The sequence below is a fragment of the Eleginops maclovinus genome, chromosome 2, assembly GCF_036324505.1.
Source record: "Eleginops maclovinus isolate JMC-PN-2008 ecotype Puerto Natales chromosome 2, JC_Emac_rtc_rv5, whole genome shotgun sequence".
Lineage (NCBI taxonomy): Eukaryota > Metazoa > Chordata > Actinopteri > Perciformes > Eleginopidae > Eleginops > Eleginops maclovinus.
In genome coordinates this window covers 18,256,323-18,277,883 of record NC_086350.1, presented here as the reverse complement: position 1 = coordinate 18,277,883, position 21,561 = coordinate 18,256,323, and the positions used below count along the sequence as shown (strand labels likewise).

Below are 21,561 nucleotides of genomic sequence, written 5' to 3'. Positions count from 1 at the left end.
GTACCTCAAAATGAATCTCTCCTGTACAAGCCACACATAAATAGCGGTCCACATTTTCAGCAAGGGAGAACAAACATATGTACATGCTTATTTATACACTTCAGTTTAAAAGGTCACCGACTCTGACACATGCAGCGCCAGCGCTACTAACAGCCAAGATGATATTGAAGATATTCATAATATAGACTCGATGGAGGCGGTTGTGTAGGAGCGGTCCACCGTGTCGTAGAAGCGCAGGCAGGCCTTGTAATGCAGCAGCTTCTCAGCCAGAGGGCTGATAGCCAGGGCTTTACCCCGCACACTCAGATCTATATACCTGGAAAATAATAAATAAGAATGAGCATTAAATTATGATATGCAAAATGTATAGTATAATATAACCTGAAAACCAGCTTGTAGTGTAGGTAGTTAAACAATACTGCACCTGTAAGATACACGCCAAAACACAAGAGTATTAACCGCCATCAGAGAGGCCAGGAGAAAGAAGAATCTCTCCAGGTTCCCCTCATGCAGTGTGTCTGGGTAGAAGCTACCTGTGAACATGTATTACTGCAGTCATATCAGCCTCAGTCATATCTGAGGCTTAAAACATAGTTTTTTTTTAGCCAAATTATATTGCCAATTATATTTCTCATTAGAAGAAAACGTTTTATTTTCTAATTTTACCTCCAGAGAGAAAGTACACCAGCTGAACGATAAAGGCTGCCAGGAAGCAGCCCCCTCCATAGGACAGAGTGAGGAAGTGTAGGGAGATACCCCGGATGTGGCTCGGGGTCAGCTGGAAAGATATGAGTGAGCCTGCCAGAGAGGAAGTGACAGCAGATACGTTTTGTCATTCTCCCTGCTGTGTATTTGTGACATACAGGGCAGCATTTCGAAACGGTTGGAAAGAGATTTCAGTCAGTGTGTTCTGATTTGATGCATTAAACATTTCTTTAAGGCCTTACTCACATGCAGGGGTGACGAGAGCCTCTGCGAGACCTAGCAGGATGTACTGAGGAGCCAGGTGGAAACACGGCATGGATGACACCTGCAGAACTTTCCCAGACAGGGTCTGCTCCACCAGAGGGTAGGACTTCCGATGCAGCTCAGACAAACCTGCCACCAAGACCGATAGAGTGGCACATGCATGGCCCAGAGCTAGAATGGGAGGATGGACAGGGAGGGGTGATAAGAGAGGAGTCTGCAGAATAATTATGGGAGGAAAGAGGGAGGCAGAAGAGCAAGAGAGAGAGACATTAGAATGACATGTCATGAGTGGAGATGTGCATGTGTGCACATAGAAATACTCACTGATGACTTTGGCAGGTGCCAGAGGAGTTTTTTCCACAGAGAGGTAGCAAGTGGTCACACACTCTATGAGGGGGGCCAAGAGCAGCAGAGGGATGATACTGATCACATTCATGGCACCGATGGGCAACAGGAGGCTGGTCAAGTGAAGGTTTGAGTTCATTGTCTGTATGTAGTAACCTGAAGGAATCTGAAGAAAACATATACTCAACCTAAGTGAATATGGACATAATGCTTCATAAGAAAGCCACATTGTACTCCATGTAACAACCTGTGTGATGCAGGCTCTGTAAAGCAGCTGAAGGCCATAAAGAGGGAAGAGCTTGGCCAGGACTTTGACGTTCTCTACATGCGTCTCACTGTAACGGCCGCCATTGTTCTCTTTGGCCCGGTCCAGCCAAGATCCCACATCTCCACTCAGGTGACGGTAGTGGAGGCAGCACATCCTGATGGAGTTCAAGAAAACTCCCAGTGTGGTCAATAATGATCCACCTGCAGAATGAAAGACACATGAAGAATCTGAATGAATTGTTAAATTGGTTTGATATGTAACAAGTTTATGATGGTGTTACGAGTAAAATCCAAAAAGAGGTGGAACAACCTTCACACTTTTGTATACAGCAATTCATTTTTTGTTAAAAACCATATAATCTCTGTAAAATAGGATATTTTATTTGGTATCATTTTATTTAAATTGGTTCTCAGTTACATAACATTCATAATGCTCTCTCCTGAAATTTGATATGATTCTGTTTGATTGGTTCCAAACAAGTGACGCTTCGGATTCAAGTGTCGTTTGATACGTGAAAAATGTGGGCTTGTCGGAAGCTAACAAATATTTTCAAAAAGTCAGAAAAGTTAAAAAGACAAAAAAGCTTAAATTGAAGTTACAAGACTATGGTGTTAAAGTCCATTCCAAGTTGCATGTCTATTTGGATTTTGTTAAGACATCAAACTTGTGTCTGACTAAAGTCCACACCTCTGACAACAAATAATGTGGTGTGTCTGAACACTTTAATAATGAAATAGTTTGTCTCTTTTTATTCACAGTATGTTACCTTTCTTGGGTTTGTAGGTGAGATTGTTCCGCATCATGTGTATGGCGATTAGAGCCAGCAGCACAGAGGTGAAGGGGATAAGGAAGGCCAGATTTTTGGCCACAGACTGCTGGATGTAAGCGATGCCCAGAAACACCACAGTGGAATTCAGGTTGACCAACCAGTAGAACCTGAACAAACGCAAAGCAAATAATACACTCAATTCTGAGTTAACAACTAGCGTAATTTGAAATTTGTTACAGGCATTCATGGTCCCCAGAAGATAAATCAATCTGACTTTGGTGGTCTTCTGTTAGTTTTTTAGTGAACTAATTAAAGAAATTGAATGAATTCATATGACATTTGGAGCAAACATTTATGTTCCCCTTTCCTACTTGTCTAGTTTTTTAATGCCATGTTTACTCCACTACAACTGAAGTCCAACTTTCAGAGGCATTATAGTTCTTGTTTGTTCTCCATAGTAATACAATAACTTACACGCCTTATTTTCCAAACAGGATAACTTGATTGTAAAGAACTTAACTAGGAAGAATTCATAAATGAAACTGATAACAGTAACAATATCGATGGACAGTTTGGAGTCTTATCTGGCTAACCAGGTGAATAACTGTATTCAGAAAAGCACCACCGCTCACCAGTTGAAGAAGGACAGCAGCTGGTGCTGATTGTAGCACTGCAGGCTGTACGCTCCAATTGGACAGAGGATGGCCCTGATGCCGCCGATGCCCAGTGCAACAGCCAGGAGGCCGGTGTAGAACAAAATCTGCTGATCCAGAGGTTTTAGCTGGTGCGTCCTGTGGTGAGTGTCAATGTAGAAATCTTCAAACGGGAATGCCACCACAGGCAGCATCACTGTGCCTAGAAAACAATTTGAAAGGTGAAGGTCACGGCATAGTTGCATTTCAAACAAGAGTGTGACTTAACAGAAGCATTCACTGGCTCTTTGTTTTTACTATCAGCATACTGTATATGGTATTTGGTTGCCTTATTTGGATGATGTGTTTCTCTCCTTTCAGTTGTGTTATGCTTTTGAAAATAATGTAATACATAGAACGATTGTTGTGGGGATTCAGGATGAAGGGGGATTTGGGATTGCAGGGTGTTTACATTAAGTTTAAAGGTTATATACAGTTCTGTACTTTTTACATTAGCTTTTATTATTTTAGATTCAATATGAAGCCCTGGTGGCTTACGTTTTTTTTATGGATAATTTATTGATGGTTTTGTGTTTTCTTTCATCTTTTTTCCCTATATGTGTCTTTTCTATTAACCTTGGTTTGATTTCACGATGGAGCCTCACATCTTATATAACTTGAAAAAGTTGTCAAAATATAAAAAGTAGTGCTCTTGAAAGGTGCTTATTATTCAAGTCACAGATAAATATCCTGTTTTCTTAACTGGCAGATTTTACCTCACATTAAATGGACATTTAATCTTACATTGTATGGAAATACTAAACACTGAATCAATTTTAAGTCATGTAGTGTTATCACATCAGTAAATCTGATTATCCTTTAATTGTGTCTTACCAAAGAAATGTAGGAAGGAACATATGTAGAGCACCTTGGACCTCCCCAGGCAGGTCTCTGCAAACCAGCCAACCAGAACTGGGGTCAGGGTGCTGGCTCCTATAAAGCACAGGTTGACGGTCGCAGCCAGGTAGTTATCATAGCCCAGCTTCACCGTGCAGAAGAGAATCGTGTTGCATACAATCCCAAAGAAAGTGAATCTCTCACACAGCTCCACAAGCAAAACACAGATGATAACTTGAAGCTTCTTGCGGGACTTCCTTGGTGGTCCATGGTCTGGACGAGGAGCCCGGTCTGGACGAGGGGCCCTGGAGTGTCGACGCAGTTGGCCTCTGCCGTCTGGCAGTTTATTTGGGTCGCCTATCACCATACCACCTGGCCAGCGAGCTGGCTGAAGGACTGCTCAGCTGGACACAGTCAGTAAGGAATCTCGGAGAGCTCTGATGAGAGGGATCACTGCCCTTCGCAGATAGGAGCAGCAGAGGCCAGAGCTGGAATCCCTCAACCTGGTGTGACTCTGGCGACACTAAGGATCAGACACACCTCTTTGCATTCTGCACGTGCTGGTGGCTGATGTCCTCCTGTGTCAGGATCTTACTCAGAACTGTGGTTGCCTCACAGGGATCTGACACTTGATTCCACATTGTATTCAATGGGAGTGTAGGCAGGGAGCAATGTCGAGAGCATCCCAGAAATATTTCTATAATTACTGACAAGATAAAGTCATGTGGATGTTGTTTCTGTTAATGACTTATACAGAGCAGTGGTGGAATGTAAATGCATGTATATCTGCTTTTACCAGCTGAAACATTAAATTGATGCATCAAAATAAACCAGTAATACACATGATTTTGAAACAGCTTGTTTTGCATAGTGAGAACATTTACTTTTAATACTTTAAGTCAATTTATGCTAATGTTTCCAAACCTTAGTTTCAGTAATTGTTTGAATGCTTTTAATTGTTACTGAGCATTTCTACTATCTGGTATCGCAACAAGGAAAAGATCTGAGTACCTATCCACCACTGATACAGAGTTAGTGTTTCTAGGCTGTTGGATCTTGATTTAAATCAAGTAAATGTTGTTTATTAAAACAGCAATATTATTTTGCAATGAAGAAAGTCATAGCTTAAATGGTCATTAACAATCAACACATAATGATTAGTTGGCTTAAGCATTACAAGACATAAAAAAGACAACAAATGAATTGAATGCATCAGATAATAATAAAGACTTGCAAAATGTCACATCTCTGTGTGAAAGCAGGACTTCAGTGTACAAGCTCAATTTAAAACGCCAGCTGGTAATTAGACTGAAAATGTTAAGTGCAAGTGAGACAATTAGAGTGCATTGGCCGGTCAACTTTAACTGGATCAGGGCTGCTGAATCAACAATAACTGCCTGTGTTTACAGTAAGGGAGTAAACATGTTGTCTGAAGCTCAACCAGACAACACTGGGCAGAAAAACACTGGAATAATGTTGTTTATTTTTACAAAAACTCAGAGAAAAAAGTCCCCTTTTCTCTTTTTGTCTGAACAACAATTGTTTAGAAATTACTTTGTGCATCACCAATCGGGTACCAAGCTATTTAGAGATGTATAACAATAAATACCAGCATGAAAGTAGGCCTACCAAAAACCTTCAAAATGCTATGGTACATAAAATGTATAAGAGTATGGAACACATTATTATTAAATTATATGAGTGTCAGATAATCTAAAAAAATGCAAAGTCTAAATGATAAATATTTTAACCTTATTTGGCTGATATTTACAATTATTAAGGGCCTTTTTTGACATGGCACACTTTTTTGAATAAATAATAATACACAATGTCGATAACAGACAAATATTCTGATGTTAACGACCTTGCTACGGAATTACTGTTTCTTATTATTCATTTATAACTGATGAATATATTGTTGAAAAGAGAGACGTGTGGAATCCATGGCGTCAGGCTTCACCATGGTTACAGAAGCAGCGTCCAGTTGAGCTTGGGGGCGTGGTGTATCATGGGAAAAAAAGTTGGTCGCAAATCAGTTCCAGCGTTGGTGAGAAAGATAAGCATAGCAGGCTTTTCTTCAAATATACCTAAAAAGGTAGGTTATAAAATGTTTGCAGTATTTTAGAGTTAACAAGAGGCATGCACACATCCGACACTGAGATGGCGTGTTTGAAACGTACCATTTAACGGTCGTCACACGTTACATAATAAAGCTAAGTTAGCTAACCAAAGCTAAAGCTAGCTGTTAGTTTCATTCGAGTGCTAACGCTAGCCCCACTTTGCTAACCGTAAAAGCGAGCTGTTGAGCATAAGATTGTTTATTACGTTTTTGTAATAGGCGCATCCAAAATGCTGCAGAGTTCTTTGGCATTCATTTTCAGACAACACGCGTAACTTAAGGAAAATGTCTCATGTGTCGACCTTTTGTTTTTGAAAGCAGACATCGGCTAGCAATGTCTGGCCGGAAAGTGCCGAACTTTCCTGCTTCTGATTCCCAGTGCTTCAGCTCCACCCCTGTCAAAACTACCCAGGGGAAAGACCTGCACATATCAAAGGGCTTGGACGACGACGTGCTGTCCGATGAAGAAGACACATTCTCTCTGCTCTCTCCCATATACCACGATAGTTTTGACAGTGATGAAGACCTGGATCACAGCCTGCAGACTTCACCCAGGCAGAGCAACACCTCCAGACTCAGCCTTTCACCAGTCAGGTACTGAAGAATTATTCAGGCTTCTGAACACATTCAAATACCACAGGTTGCATTATCTAGACTGACAAAATACATTGTGCATCTGGTTTTGTTATAGATGTGAGCTACCAAGAACGCCTTCAGTGGATACAGCTGTGGAGCCTGCAGACTCACATGCTCTCAGTGCATGGGAGAAGTGGCTGGTTAACAAAGCCAAAGAAGACCGTTTACAGTTAGAAAAACAAGCAGAACAGGCAAGCAACAGTTAATTTCCATTCATATCAGTGTATATTGAAATAATTGTTTACTTTCCTTACATCCCTTTGCTTTTTGAGCGTTTCTGTAAGGCTAGTCATAATTGTACTTACTTTCTAACTTTCTCCAAACCACTCTGTTTTTGCGTCTAGTCTAAGTCTCAAAATGTAAAATTCCTTGAAATAGGAGCAGTTAAAAAAGGAGAAGAAAGCACATGAAGAAAGGAAGCGTGAACAGAAAAATATTGTCATGGAAGTGAGGATCCAACAATGGCTAAAGATGAAAAGAGAACAGGTATACGACTTGTATATATTTAAAAAAAAAAACATAAAGCACCGTAGTGTTTTAGCTGTTAGACTATCCAATGCTTTTATTTGTTTTCTATTTTTAATCTCAGGAAAAGCAAGAGCAACTTCTAAAACTGAGGAAAGAGGAGGAGGAGATACAGAGGCAGCACAAGAAACAGAGGGAGATAGAACAGAAAGCTCAACAAAAATACAAAGAGTGGCTACAGAAGAAGAACCAAGAGAAAATTGAAATGGAAAAGAAGGAGAAGGTAATGTGGAGTTTTTTTATGAGATTATTCTTTTCTTAAAATGTGATATGATTATTCATGAGCAGAAACAGACAGATTCTGATACATATATTTCTCGTTAATCTTGACAGGAGGAAGCTGCCCTGAAGGAGGAGCAGGAGAAAGAGCGCCGCAAGAGGGCAGAGGAGAAGTTCAAGGACTGGCTGGCTAAAGCTAATGAAAAAACCAAAGCTATTCCCCAGTCACCTTGCTACCCAAGAAGTAAGATCATTTGTGTAATAAATGACATCATAAATAAATCTGTAGGAGCAAACATTATTGTAAAGAATGTAATTCTTAATGAATTTAAAAAAGTCATCCAAAACTTTTATTTAAGTAACTGAAATGTATTAAGACAGAAATAACCCTGATGATAAGTAAACTGAAAAAACAAACTGACCGTATTCATCTTATTAAACCTTGTCATATAATACTAAATATAACTTTGTACATGTATATATTGTGGTATAATAGTGGTATTCCTTGAAACAAAAATATTCATGTTTATTTGAAGCTAGTATTTGGATTGGATGCCTACAGCCTTTGAACTGTTTTTCAGTTCGGTTCAGACAGCTATTAATGTGATTATAGCTTACAAGTTTCCTTTGCTTAGCATAGGTATTTATTATTTAGTTGTAATGTATGAGTTTCTTATTGCTTTGATTTCTTTTAGGTCCTTACGAGAAATACCTCCCATCACCCAGCTTCTACAATCCAATCCCCTGGAAGCCGATTCATGTCCCTCCACGGGAAAAAGCACTGAATAACATATCTGGCAAGAAACCTCAGAAACAACAGAGAAGCCAACAGAGCCCCAGCAGCGCTCTGAGATCGAGAAACTATGCGAGTGCCACTCAAGTGCTGCAGAGGAGATGACACAGCTGACACTTCTGTGACTGATACATTGGCTTTGTTACTGCTTGAATATGATTCATCAACCGCAGCAGCTCCTGAACTGAGACTCTGCTGAATCACAGAAGTATTTCTGTTGGCTTATATGGATGTGGTATTTAAGCTTCTATATATATGTTTTGGTTTTTTATATTGCTGAACACTGGACGATATTGTCACAATGCTCTAGCTCATATTAGATTACTTGTAAGGATGTGTGTTGGGGATTGTTATGATTTTTCAAATATGTGTATAATTTATTCTGACACCGCACCCAGCTTTTATACGATAATAATGGTTAGCATTCATATCATTATGGCTGGACATTTAAACAGTGGAGTTGATTTTGTTTTATCCTGTCAATTGAATCAATTTGCTATTTGGATAAAAGCACTTTATCAAAGTTCTTTTCCCTGTTGTCTTATTTGTGCCATCACGAAATGGTCATCAAAACCACATTTCATTGCATTCAATAAGGCATCAACCACACTACAGGAAGAAGGTGGCTGGTGGTCACAGCCAAAGATAGACCCAGCTTGGTCAAGTGCCCCTCACACTCACACATTGTTCTGTGTCCAGCTGTGCCTTGTTCTTCTGTGGGCTGAGATGACGACAGAACAAGAGAGGGGGAGGAGAGAGAGAGAGAGAGACAGACTGAATCAGAGCTGAATACTCATTCTGTGTTAACATCTCACTGTGATATCAATGTGTGCAGTCTGAGGTAAAAACTTTTAAATTACACTTTGAGTTAGATAATCCTGTCTTTCATTACTTCGTGTTTTGTTCCTGCTCATGCTACGCTTAGCTCTCTCTGCTGTGGAGTGCTGTGGAATGTGTTAGTTGACAGCAATCAGCCGGGGGGCTCATAGTTTAGGCGATTTTAAAGGTACAAAAACATTCTGGGGTCCAAAGGACAGCTGTTAAGACGAATGTCAAGTTTTGACATTATGTTAAGTTGCAGAAGTAGTTTAAGCTGTTTGCTCTCGGGTATTTGCACACTGAGCTGGCCCTTTGTAATCTGTGTACCTCTTACTCTAAACTAAAATGTCATAACTAGTTTATAATAAAACCAACTAGATCACAATATGTCTAAATCTATCTCAAATCTATTTGTGCCTAACCAGTCATTTTGGTAATGCACAGTATTTCAGGTCGCTAAACTCTATTTTTGTCTCTAGGTATTGCGTCCTATTGCAGAGGTTGAAAAGAAAAACCCATATCCCAAGATGCAGTGGTGCCGGTGGGCTGGCAGTTGGAGGTCACACCTACCAAGACAGGTAGGAGGCGGGTCTATGTTTGTGTCAGAGTTGAAGTGGAGGGCAGAAGCAGTGACAGTCTAAAGGGCAGCAGGGCAGACTGTTCTTGAGTTTAAGTCTTAAGAGTGTCGCCTAGCAAAAACATGGAAACCAGCGCAGGATGAATAAACCAATTTGGGATGGCAAAAAGGGAACTTAAATCCTCTGCTATGGGATAATCAAGTTGATTTTGAAGGGCTCTTTTTTAAAGTTTGCTGGGTGGAGTTTGTGAATTTATTTATTTATAGGGATTCATTTGTATCTCTGACCAGCTCTTTACCTCCTGATCACACATTTTCAGCTGGATCTACTTTGGCTGTGACACTACAGCTGAAATAAACCTGCTTTTCCTCTTTTTGTGACTAGGATGTCATCACTGTTTCTGTAAATTGTGTCAGTTTTTTATTGACAAAACTTGAACCTATTGTGTTGCATAGAGGCGCAGGATCTTGTCTGTTTTTTGTATACACATTCCTCCCTTCACCATGCAGTCTGCAGGGCCGGAAATTGAGGACTCTTTCGACTTTCTTTTCAAAATCATCCTGGTTGGGGACTCAGACGTGGGGAAGACCTGTGTGGTCCAGAGCTTCAAGTCTGGCATTTTCATTGGAAAACAGCAGAACACCATCGGGGTGGACTTCACAGTTCGCACCCTGGATATCGATGGCAAGAAGGTGAAGGTATGTGACATTCACTCTGCCCCTTTATTTCACTCATTAGAAATTAACTTTTAATCACACATTAAGGGTCATTTTATTTGACAATGGGTGTTTTTTTTTCTTCGTGTTTAACAGAAATATGAATAAGTATGAATAAGTAAGATGTGTCTGTGTATTTACTCTTGTCTTAAAGTAAATACTCCCTTTGCTTGATCAGTGTTTTTCCTCCTTAACAGAAAGAGGAGTGCCTCAATGTTCCCTTAAAACAACCTGTGTTAGCTTTCTGGGTGTGTTCATTTGTCAACTGCAAGGTTGTCTTATTATGCTTATTAGTTAGGTTAAGTGTACACACAGGCAAAGTAAAAAAAAAAGGACTGATCACTTCCAGAGTCCTTCACAGCACATCTGAATAACTCATGGTTTAGAGACACGTTTTGTAACCATGCAAGTCTTATTGGATGGTTTGGGGTTGTTCTTGCAGATGCAGGTGTGGGACACAGCAGGACAGGAGCGTTTCCGCACCATAACTCAGAGCTACTACCGCAGTGCCCACGGGGCCATGGTGGCCTACGACATCACACGCCGCTCCACATTTGACTCTGTTCCCCTCTGGATCAGAGAGGTGGAGCAGTTTGGAGCGTCCAGCGTGGTGCTGATCCTCATTGGTAAGTAGATGGAAATAAAGTTGGTTTTGTGTTGGCCTGTAAACCTTAAAACATATTCCTAGGCTCCAGGACTACACACTGTTGGTGACACACAATCAGCAATTTTTTGATATGATTTTGACTGATCAACCAATGAGTCCATTATTTTTCTGGTTTCAGTTGTAAACACATTTTTTATGGATTTTGGATTGTTGGTCTTTTAAGTTGATAAACTATCATTGGATTAGATGATTAGCATATTCAAAGATTATATAGATCTACTTTGAAAATCAATAAGATTTCTTTAAGCACATGTGCTTAACATTATCTAGTTCCCACTCCTACAATCTGAGGATGTTATGTTTTTCTGTTTCATTTAGGGCAGTTAACTCAGTAATACATCACACTGGGATCTGATAAAAATGTCTGCTTTTTTCCTGACCGTGTGAAATTGCTAATAAAGATGTTCTTTTTGTGCCTGCTCTGCTCATCCCTGCAGGTAATAAATCAGACCTTGAAGCTCAGAGGCAGGTTTTGTTCGAGGACGCTTGCACTCTGGCAGAAAACAACAGTGTGCTGGCTGCCCTGGAAACCTCCGCCAAGGAAGCCCAGAACGTCGAGGCAGCCTTCATCCTCATGGCCCGGGAGCTGCTGGCACGCAATGGCATGACCATCACAGACGAGATTTCCCAGGACTCGCCTAAATTCATGCTGAGCAACAGCTCCCACGCGGTCAACGGCTCCGAGTCTGCAGACAGAAAGTGTGGCTGCTGAACGGACTGGAACAGGGGACAGCTCTTTGTATGAAAAATAGTTTTGACAATTTATAAGAAACTACTTTAGTATGTTGCATTTGTGAACGTTTTGTATATATTTTGACTTTGATATTTATGCATTTTGTTGAATCAGTAACAGGTTTTAAATGGTGGGTGCTTATCAAACTTCTTTTGTATTCTTCAGAGGGTATGTTTATAGGATTACACACCTCTGCTGAAGGAATGTACTAAAACTGCACTACAGTACACAGAATATTTGACTTGACGTTTTGTGTCTCTCATCCCTTTAATTGTTATTTTTTTCAATTATACACTTTATTATCAGTGTATAATTAAGTGGAATACAGATACTTAATTATACTCTTTATCAGAATGTTATATTATTGCAGATAAATATAACAAACCTGTTAAACGTTCAGTGGTACTTCAACTGTAAATACTCATCATTCTCAAACTAAAATGTTTTATTTGTGACATTTAAATTAACATTTCAAACTATTTCCCTTATACTTCAACCATTAGATGGTAAAAATAGCACATTGTTTTGTTTTATTTCAAACTCTGTATAATTATAAAAAAACGACCCCAAAATAATACACAAAATCAAATTACAGTACTCTGGAATTAAAATGGTGAGGTACTAAACTGAAACCATCTTAATCGTATTACCATTAGTGGTTACACATTCAAATACAAATCAAGCTGAAATATGACAGCAGTAAAAAACAAACAGCAGAAATTGTATAGGTAAGACCTGCTTGGGGTTGTCTATTTTGGAAAGGCAAGATGAGGTCTTTCAGGATGAACCTGAATGTTATCCAGGTGAATGTGTAACCATGTTTTAACAATCAGCCATGAACCTACAGTACTCTAGAAATGTCTGAGTTGAGTAAAATGCATGTAACTCAACACCTAGACTTCTTAACAATCCATGTGCGTTTTATAAAAAGAGAAAGCTGATATAGATTGTGTCGTAAAAAGGCAAGAAAGATACACAGTTCCTACTTGATGAATTGACTTATATTGGTAGTAGCTAGGGCAACTAAAAATGAGTGTGAGTGTTGTGCAATATAAATACTGCAGCAGTCTGTGACACACTAACAAACATGACCAACTTAGAAAGGATTGCATACTGTTGCTGTTTGCATTTGGTTCTACGGCACTTTAATCTGTAAAAACAAGCCACTGAAAAAGCTTAAAACTCCCTGTCAAAATTAGGGAGGTAGGTTAGTAACAAAACAACTCTCAGAGATACTGCTGCGGCCAGTGAAGGATCGTTAGAGTTGTTTACTGGACGGCTGTGATTGATGAATCTGCTCATCCTACTCCAGAGGCCAGCCTTCCTGCTGAAACACCAGCTCCACCGCATCCTTCACATCCTCCACCAAGAAGGTCGGCTCCGTGAGGCTGGGGTCGAAGCGGAAGTCCCTGTGGCCGTGGAAGATGGGCTGCTCTTTCACAGAGTGCGCTGGGTCTGAAGGCAGCTCCTGCTCGTCTCTGCTGTACACGCCTGTGCACACCAGGATGGAGCTGCAGCCCTCGGGGAGGTCCCCCTTTGTCCCGTACACACCTGACGCTCCGCCCAGTTCTGCTGAGGTCATTTTCAGGGAGTCTTCAACAGTTTCTGAGCCTCCTCCCCCACTCTTGGCCTGCATCTGGGCCTTGGTGCGCTGGGAAGCCTGAAGGTAGTGGTTGTAGAGGTTGGCGCCGTATATGTCAGACATGAGGTTATCACTGTTAAAAAGATGGAGAGATAAACAAACAAATCAAGATAAAAATTGTGCGGTAAAATGCCTGTTCAGCTTCAGTTCCCTTTAGGAGCCAGCTCTCTCTCTGCAAAGTAAATATTTTAAATACAGCATACACTTAATATTTATTATAATATACATTTTCCTGCCAGCCTTATCTTAGCAGTGTATTGCTCAACTATTGAGAAACTTAAACTACTCCACTTTAAACAGTTTAAACTATATCTTTATGTGACAAATGTGGGTTTAAGGTCAAGAGCCGACTGAGTGACTCACCCTATAGCATACAGCTGCTTCACAGGTGTGGTCCAGCCGAGTCTCTTCGCCTGCTCTCTGATCAGCAGCTCGGCATAGTTATAAGTCACCATGCTGGGTTTACCGATCAGAGCCTCGTACTTCAGATCAAAGCCTGTGACCTTCTTGTACATGCTCTCTAAGCACACCAGGAACATACCGTGACCAAACCTATGAGGCAGGGACATTCAGTATAGTAACACTTTGTTTCACTGAGTATTTTTGACATATACTGTACCTGGGACTCTTCGCCTCAGCCATCCACATCAGGTCCATGTTACAGGCTAGGACCGGGATGTGGGGGTACTGCTTCGAGCACCAAACATTGTCTGGGTTCCCGTTTGACAGAAGGACGTCCACAATAAGCTGGAGGTTGGTCTCCCATCTGATTGGCTCACCAAATAAAATGACAGCTGTAGGAACACACAGTTGAAGAAGGGAAAAACATAAGACAGCCATTCCTGTGTTTGTTAAAAATTGTTAATCAATGCTTTAGCATCACACTGAATGCTAAAATGTTGACTGTGGGAGAAAACGTACCGTCTATTGGCCGTAAGCCTTTCGTTGGGGGAATCTGTAAGATATTATACACATTTGGTAAGATGTCTCACTCATTTGAAACTTCACATAAACTGGCTTCAATAATAAAATTACTTACACTGTCCTTGGGCCTTCTCTTATGATCTACGACATCTAGAAGGGGATATGCATCCCTGAGCATATCTATGGTAACAACATCCTGAAAGCCCAGGCTGAAGCGGGTTAAAGTCAAACACAGATGAGCAAGAGTTACACTAAACACACTTTACTCACTAACGATATTTAACCATACACCAAGAAGACAATACACACTGGGTTATTCTGAGACTTAATGGAAAAATAAAGAGTACAATCCACTTATTGCCTTGAATTAAAGACAAACTAAATGTGAGAAAAGGCAAAAAATCTGTGAAAGGGCCTTACTGAGACAAACAGGCAGCTAAAGGAACAAAGGGTACAAAGATTAAAGACTGATAACAACGTGGAACATGAGTAAAACTACACTGAATAAACAGAACATGCACACTTCTCTTAAAGGTCAACTTCCAGAGGTAAGTGCGCAAATTCTATTACGATTCTATCTAAATGCAGAGTCCCCGATTTAAGACAGGATACTTGTGAGCAACCTCCTCTATGGGACCCTGTCCCGACACCAGCACACGCATTTTGTGGAACTGGCTGAACATTCGCAAAGGACTGTGGGACAGCATCACCTGGTCTGGAGTCACCTGAGAAGAAATATCGATGTCAGAGAAAAACAAAACAGTGCAAGCTTAGAACTAAGAATTGATAACTGAAATTATGTCTTCAGTTACCTCCACCTCTAGCAGATGTGACAGGTGTTCAGCTTTAGCCTGCCTCATGGAGTTCCCAGCATTGGTGACAAACACAACAGGCACCTTGTATTTCCCATTGCGGTCCACCAGGTTCTTGAAGCACTGCTTGGCTGCAGGGATGGGGGTCCTGCCCCGCACCAGCACCCCATCAATGTCAAAGAGGAGCCCAAAAGAGCCGGCACCCTGAGGAGGGAGCTGGGATAGAGAGGGGGGGCACGTGCAGCATGAAAACATGTGGCTGTTAATTAACAGTCTTTGATATCACAGGCTGGGTCATAATCCTGCTGCTTCAGGATCCAGGCATTGTTACAGACTTTGTTCCCAGAGTACATCAATTACACACCACAATTTTATTGGAGTATAAAAGCCATTGAAGAGTGAACTAGGTGAATAACATATTAATAACTGATGGTTAAAATGTGTGCCATGGTAAAAATGGGGTTAGCTTTGACATGTTGCCTTTCCATTTTAACATTGCAATAGAACAAAGTATAAAAACAATCTGACAACAAGGTAGTTTTCTTAACTTGGTATTCATTCAACCTCTTTCTTACTTTTAAACGTATTCAAAGAACATCTACTTACATGGCTATACTTTCTTGAAGTCGAAGGTATTGCTGCTCCCTCATAGGCTGATTTCAGCAGTTGCCAGCCGGTCTTCCAACACCTTACTCTCTGCATTTCTTCAGGCACTTGTGTGTAAAAGCCGGCGTGTGAACAACCTACAATAAAACAGAGCAGAGCTATGCTAGCTTTAGCCGAGCTAAGTAGAACTGTCTACTTAGGACTGAAGAAATGGTTCATGGTATCTCAAACAGAGAGGGTCAATAGTAAACTCTGCGCACACTTCTCATGCTGCTGTCAGTGTAGCTGCCATAACGCAATACACAATAACCTATATAAACACAAATGCGCATGCGCAAAGCCACCGGAAAGACAAGGTTTATGAACTTAGTTTTTGTAGAAATGAAACTGAATCACTTTATAATAGAAACTTAACCGCATAAATATAACCATTTAAATGTTACTTTTCGACAGTAGAAAAGCAATTTATATTTTCTGTGACCGTGTATTTTCAGTAAAGTGGTGTAGTCCAATTAATATTAGTCCTTTTTTATTGATTTAATGATAATAGTTTATACTAAACAATTCCTATGTTAATAAACAATATCGTTTTTTTATATGATGAACACAATTTCACACTGCTTGTTCACATCCTTAATTTAATCTGCCTTTTTAAATTCTATTTATCAAGTAATTTATTCACCCATTTTGTATTTTATTAATATGCATTGTAATGCACATACTGAGTTGTTTTTTTTTCCACTAAATGACACCTACAAAATATTTTAAATCACGTGGGTAAAAAACTTAGCTTGATCAGATACCATGCTAGAATTTGCTTACATGCCTGTCTTATTAAGTTCCATATGTTTCTTTTAGTTTTGCCAATAATGTTGTAACAGGATCAGTAATTTAAAAATATTTATGAGACATCATATGACATGTTAATTTCATTCTGTAAATGAGTGTTAATTCATTCAAAACTATTATAGCAAAACATCTTTATTAATCATAGGTACAAAATACAAATAACATTCATTCTAAGTGTAAGCTATAAACCCAGTAGCACAAACACACATGACTTAGATAAACTTCACATTGGTTATCCTCTACAGGCAGACAGTCGCCCGACACCACAGTCCAGTCCTCAGCTAAACCTCAGTTCATTTTCCAGTCCATAGATCTTAGCCTTCAGGCCCATCAGCTCATCCTGAACCTTCTTCGTCCTGCCACTGGTCTGGCGTACCTCATGCAGAATGGCTAAGTCCTGGTTGGGCCCAACATTCAGAGTAACCTGCAACAGAAGATACATGTACCGAATTAACAGTTTACATTTTAACTTATATCTGCAAGGCTCACATATTTTCTGTGTACATGTTGAATAGAGAGCTCAAAACATGCGTATTGGTGTGTCAAATCACCCACATTTAATTTATAACAAAGTAAAATGAAATTCAAACTTAATTATTGGTCAAATTGTTTCACCTTGAGGAGCTGTTTTTCCACATCTTTGAACTTCTGTCTGAGGTGCTTCAGGTCCGTCTTGAAGCCCTCAACTTCCATGGCCCTCCTCTTCTCCAGAGCCTCATAACGCTGAGTCATTAGCTGCAGACGCTTGGCTATTTTGTCTGATCGCTCCTGCTCACAAACATTTGGTAAGATAAAAAAAAAAACAGTGTCAACAATCTTGGATATTTCCATAAAATATGAGCATTAACTCCGAGCTATATATGCCCAGGAACGGTACCTTAAATATTTCCCTGCCCACATCCCCTTCCTCTCTGATCTGGGACAGCTCTGTCTCCAGTGTAATGCACTGCTCTCTGTACATCTCTGCCAGACGGTGGGCCTGCTTCAGATCCTCCTGCATTGCCTGAGGACATAGATGAAATATAAAAAGGGACATATAAAACCCTACAAAAAACACACTAAAACAAACAGATCTAAATACTTCATCAAAAGGGAAGGATTATTAATATTGACATTAGTTTGCAGATAAGTTAGCAGATATATTTTAAGTTCTTTAATATTACTTTCAGCTCCTCCTTGAGCGGCTTCTGTAATTCAGGCTGAGGCCGAGGGAGGAAAAGAGCGGTGCTGCTGCTGGGCTGCCGCGTTGGGCCCAGCTCTGCACCGGCAGACTGAGTCTTCCTCAGGCGGTTGTGGCTAGAGTCCAGCTCCCTGAGCAGCCGGTCCTTCTCTGCCATCCAGCTCTTCTCATGAGCCCGGGCGTCAAACTTTAGCTGTAAAAAATCCCTGGTGCTCTCGTATAACAGGTTCTGGGTTCGCTGGAGCCTGGGGTGTCACATGTGAAACAAAGTTATACATTGGGGTAAGAAAGAAAAAAAATAAGAGATGATCCATCGCTCACAACATGAAAAAAGTGTTGAAAGGGAATCATTCCTAAAAAGCACAGTACAGTAGTTGTGAATAGAATAAAAATGTAAACCCACTTGTCAGTCAGAGCTGTGATCCGCTCCTGATCTTTCTGCCGTTGTGCCTGTGCCTCCTCTGTTTTAATCTGCCGATCCTCCATCAGAGACTCCACCTGCTCTTTAACCAGACGGGTCTGTTCTTCCATCTGAGCCTGCAGGGCCTCCACCTGAAAACACAAGCCACAAAAATTATAGTTTGGTAAACTTATCAACAAAACCATCGAGGCAGGAGAAGGGAAAAAGATCTCATCACTCATTTCACATTTCCTTAGTAATTATTAGTGTTGAATGTATGTATATGTATATGAAGCTATCTTTATGAAATCTGAAAGCACATAAATTATATAACTTGCATTCAGAAAGTGGACACATAGGCTTACCTGTAGTAACAGTGTCTGGTTATCGTTCTTGTATTGTTCCAGGCTCTCTCCATTAGTCCCATCTGCTGCTTTTAATCTCCTGCTATTCTCTGAAAACACAGACATGGAATGAAAATTTCACAGGCTGACTGTATTTAACATTTAAATAATATCAAACATACAAAAGACATTTGCCATAAAACATTTTCAAACCTTTCCTGGTCACAGCAGGTCTCAACTTAGTTGGCCTGAGATTGAGATGTTCCTCCAAGCTGGACTCCGCCTTCCTCTGTGTGATGGTTACCTAGGATAAAACACAAACAGCTGGCTTCAGAACATGGATTTCCTGTTTACCTTTTTATCTTACATAGACTGAATCCCAAGTAATAAAGTGTATAGCAAAAATAAAGAGATAAACAAAATGTTTGTCTGCAAAAAAGAAGATAATGTTTATAGTATTTGTTTTAATTCGATAAAATACGTGTCTGTGTCATTCGAAAATGCGAGACTACTCGAGCCACTGTAAGATTCATAAATCACATTAACGCCTCTGTCTGATGTAAGTGTTCCAGCCGATTCAGCATGTATGAAGGGGATAAACTGCACATGGCGCTGTAAGACAGGTCAATGATGAAGTAAACACGTACCTTGTGAGGAGGCTCCCGATGGAAATATGTGATCTCCCCTGAATCAGGACCCACCAGAGCAAGGAGGTGCTGGATTTTCTTCCTGTCCTCCAACTCTCTGCACAGCGGTGAATAACATTAGATAATTGAATGTGCAGTTGTGCTAGAGGAAGAATAATGACAATACAATGCTAAAAGCAGATATTAAAGGCTCAACCACAGAGGTGTTTTCATAGAGGGCCTGTTAGAAATCGTACGCTAACATACTATTTATACGAGTATGAAGTACCATTAAGTGAACAATCATGCATAATAGCAGTAACATGGATCTGGTAGACCTAAATTTAAAAGCAGCTCTAATTAATGTTATTATCAAAGCTGTGTTTTCCTGCTAATACAGGTCAAAATATCCGCTGGATTCTTCATCAACTGTACACCCACCTGATCTTTAGTCTGTCATTTTCTGCATAAAGCCGGAGAGACTGTTCTCTCTCTTGAAAAAGGTAGACCTGCATGTCACTCAGAGCGTTCTGCAGCTCGGCAATCTCTCCCTCCCGCTGTCGTACTTCCCACTGTAGTTTATGCTGAGAGGAAATCCAGGACAAACAGAAGTTCAGTTAAAACAGGCGATTATACTCATGCATGCCTGAAAAGCCACATAACATACAACATTTCACATATGACTCATAGCTCTGTTTCACCTGGTCCTCTGTGATGCCTTTGTACTTCTCCAGCATCTGCAGAAGCTCCTCGTGTTCTCCGTCAAACTGGGCGATTTTCTCTCTGTAAAACTCCAATAGCTCCCTGGAGGGACGCAGGTACGCCAGCCGCTCATGGATCGGGGGAAGTGGAGAGTCAGGTTCTCGACCAGGGGTACGAATGTTGGTTCTGTAGAAACAAGAAAGAGACTTTATGGGATTATCTTAAAAACTATAAAATGTAACATTTTGCCCTGTGTGTGACAGTACCTGCTGCAGTTAAAAAAGGAATGAAAAAAGGCATTCAAACCCACTTAAGGAGTGAGACTTAATCCATGTGGGATAAGATTTAGGGATGTATCAGTGGGGGACATTATAAGACTAAGCATCATTCAGGGAGATTACAGTTAGAGCATTACATCTCCACATGCAACACATCTCTTGCACAATAACCATAAAAAGTCTGCAAAATTAAGATCTTACCTGTGTGGTGTTCCATCTTTTGTTGGAGATCCCATCCCAATAACACTGAAGACAAAAATGTAAAGTAAATAATAGTGGTTGTCATCAATAATGTAAAAAAATACTTTTTTTTTTGCCTTTCTAACAATTAAATACGTTTTGCAACCAACTGTATCAAGAAGCCATACAGATTATGGAATGTACAATGTTAGTTCAGAGATGTCAGCTTGGGGAGCCAATGTGAGAAATCATTACTGAGAACACTGAACTATTGACAGCAAATAATCAGCTTATAGCCTACCCTAAATGCCAATTATTATGAAGTGTCATTAAGATATAGGTTGTGATGAGATTAGGATCATATAGACGTTGTTATTCAAATATAAAAGTAAAATGTAACACACATTGTATGCAGGAAGTGTATGAGTTTCCATTGGTCGCCAGGGGGAGCGGGACGTTTGAAAGGAAGTCTACTACTCTTTTTGAAATAACGGTATACACACTTTGACGATTTCAACTCAAATCGAGCTAAACTAGACTAAAGTTATAACTGTAACTTTATGACAAAAACAAATAACCAAGTTACTTCCTTTTGCAAAGCTACTAAATTGTGTCGCTCATTTGTTGATATATATTGAAGGATATACTTTAGATTTAGCAAACAATAAAGTAATCACATAACAGCACAATAACAAAGCTTAAGTCAACTTATTTCTGGTGTTTTTGGCTAGCATCCTTTTACATTTAACTTACCCACAGTCTTTAAAGTCTTCGGTCAGCGACGCTGTTCGTTCGTTGCTATCGGTTGTTGTCGTCAAGCTTTTTGAAACCCGGAAGTTTACGCGTCCTCGTCTTCTTCGTGGTGAACTGCAGCGAAGTGGGAGTTATTTTTGCCCTCCAGCGGCAGGCCACGCTACTGTCTCTGAGCTGTGGAGTGGCGTTACATTTTTTCCCATTTGCATTTAAAGTAGGAATTAACGTAAACAGAGACAGAACACACATCGCCTGGGGTGGAGGATGGAGGATGATTTAACACCAGGACGTAACATCGATAAATTATAAAGAAAATGGTTTTAAACTTTCAATAATTGCATTGAACTGCCGCTATTGTATGGATGGTATTTGTGTATGTGGTCATATATATAGTTTAGAAATTGTTACACAGCAGCGTTTGCATGAATTGGTCAATCATGAGGCGATACTTCAGTTAAAACAAATGCAATTAAGCGACTATGATGTGCCACGGTGAACAGATATGGAGCTAATTTCCACGAAAAAGCAGAATATGGAGTAATAACCGAGCACCTGTGTGAAGAGCTATGTGTGCACTTCT

General features: G+C 40.3%; 5 protein-coding genes across 5 annotated transcripts; 2 read left to right on the top strand and 3 right to left on the bottom strand.

Annotated features, from left to right (window-relative positions):
* Positions 1 to 174: 174 nt before the first annotated feature.
* On the bottom strand, positions 175 to 4,247 carry slc15a5 (solute carrier family 15 member 5). Its single transcript, XM_063900043.1, has 9 exons — positions 3,878 to 4,247; positions 2,984 to 3,206; positions 2,349 to 2,518; positions 1,562 to 1,782; positions 1,294 to 1,480; positions 952 to 1,140; positions 667 to 798; positions 425 to 533; positions 175 to 316 (listed from the first exon to the last, which is right to left on the bottom strand). The coding sequence occupies exons 1-9, from the start codon at positions 4,245 to 4,247 to the stop codon at positions 175 to 177; spliced, it is 1,743 nt and encodes a 580-aa protein (XP_063756113.1).
* A 1,607-nt stretch (positions 4,248 to 5,854) lies between these two features.
* Positions 5,855 to 8,699, top strand: ccdc34 (coiled-coil domain containing 34). Its single transcript, XM_063900082.1, has 7 exons — positions 5,855 to 5,974; positions 6,319 to 6,593; positions 6,691 to 6,826; positions 7,014 to 7,121; positions 7,225 to 7,383; positions 7,494 to 7,623; positions 8,075 to 8,699. The coding sequence occupies exons 2-7, from the start codon at positions 6,334 to 6,336 to the stop codon at positions 8,275 to 8,277; spliced, it is 996 nt and encodes a 331-aa protein (XP_063756152.1). The 5' UTR covers positions 5,855 to 5,974; positions 6,319 to 6,333; the 3' UTR covers positions 8,278 to 8,699.
* A 194-nt stretch (positions 8,700 to 8,893) lies between these two features.
* On the top strand, positions 8,894 to 11,931 carry LOC134875485 (ras-related protein Rab-19). Its single transcript, XM_063900094.1, has 5 exons — positions 8,894 to 9,013; positions 9,471 to 9,569; positions 10,079 to 10,267; positions 10,728 to 10,911; positions 11,390 to 11,931. Exons 2-5 carry the CDS (start codon positions 9,519 to 9,521, stop codon positions 11,662 to 11,664), a joined length of 699 nt encoding a protein of 232 aa, XP_063756164.1. The 5' UTR covers positions 8,894 to 9,013; positions 9,471 to 9,518; the 3' UTR covers positions 11,665 to 11,931.
* Positions 11,932 to 12,813: 882 nt separating this feature from the next.
* On the bottom strand, positions 12,814 to 15,983 carry hdhd5 (haloacid dehalogenase like hydrolase domain containing 5). The gene is made up of 8 exons (XM_063900070.1): positions 15,670 to 15,983; positions 15,064 to 15,279; positions 14,864 to 14,976; positions 14,367 to 14,460; positions 14,249 to 14,282; positions 13,947 to 14,121; positions 13,691 to 13,879; positions 12,814 to 13,400 (listed from the first exon to the last, which is right to left on the bottom strand). Exons 1-8 carry the CDS (start codon positions 15,763 to 15,765, stop codon positions 12,989 to 12,991), a joined length of 1,329 nt encoding a protein of 442 aa, XP_063756140.1. The 5' UTR covers positions 15,766 to 15,983; the 3' UTR covers positions 12,814 to 12,988.
* Positions 15,984 to 16,634: 651 nt separating this feature from the next.
* ccdc77 (coiled-coil domain containing 77) lies at positions 16,635 to 21,542 on the bottom strand. Its single transcript, XM_063900058.1, has 12 exons — positions 20,982 to 21,542; positions 20,250 to 20,294; positions 19,770 to 19,956; positions 19,510 to 19,652; positions 19,090 to 19,186; positions 18,656 to 18,746; positions 18,464 to 18,552; positions 18,102 to 18,250; positions 17,682 to 17,943; positions 17,396 to 17,521; positions 17,134 to 17,286; positions 16,635 to 16,942 (listed from the first exon to the last, which is right to left on the bottom strand). The coding sequence occupies exons 2-12, from the start codon at positions 20,282 to 20,284 to the stop codon at positions 16,796 to 16,798; spliced, it is 1,479 nt and encodes a 492-aa protein (XP_063756128.1). The 5' UTR covers positions 20,285 to 20,294; positions 20,982 to 21,542; the 3' UTR covers positions 16,635 to 16,795.
* Between the last annotated feature and the right edge of the window lie 19 nt (positions 21,543 to 21,561).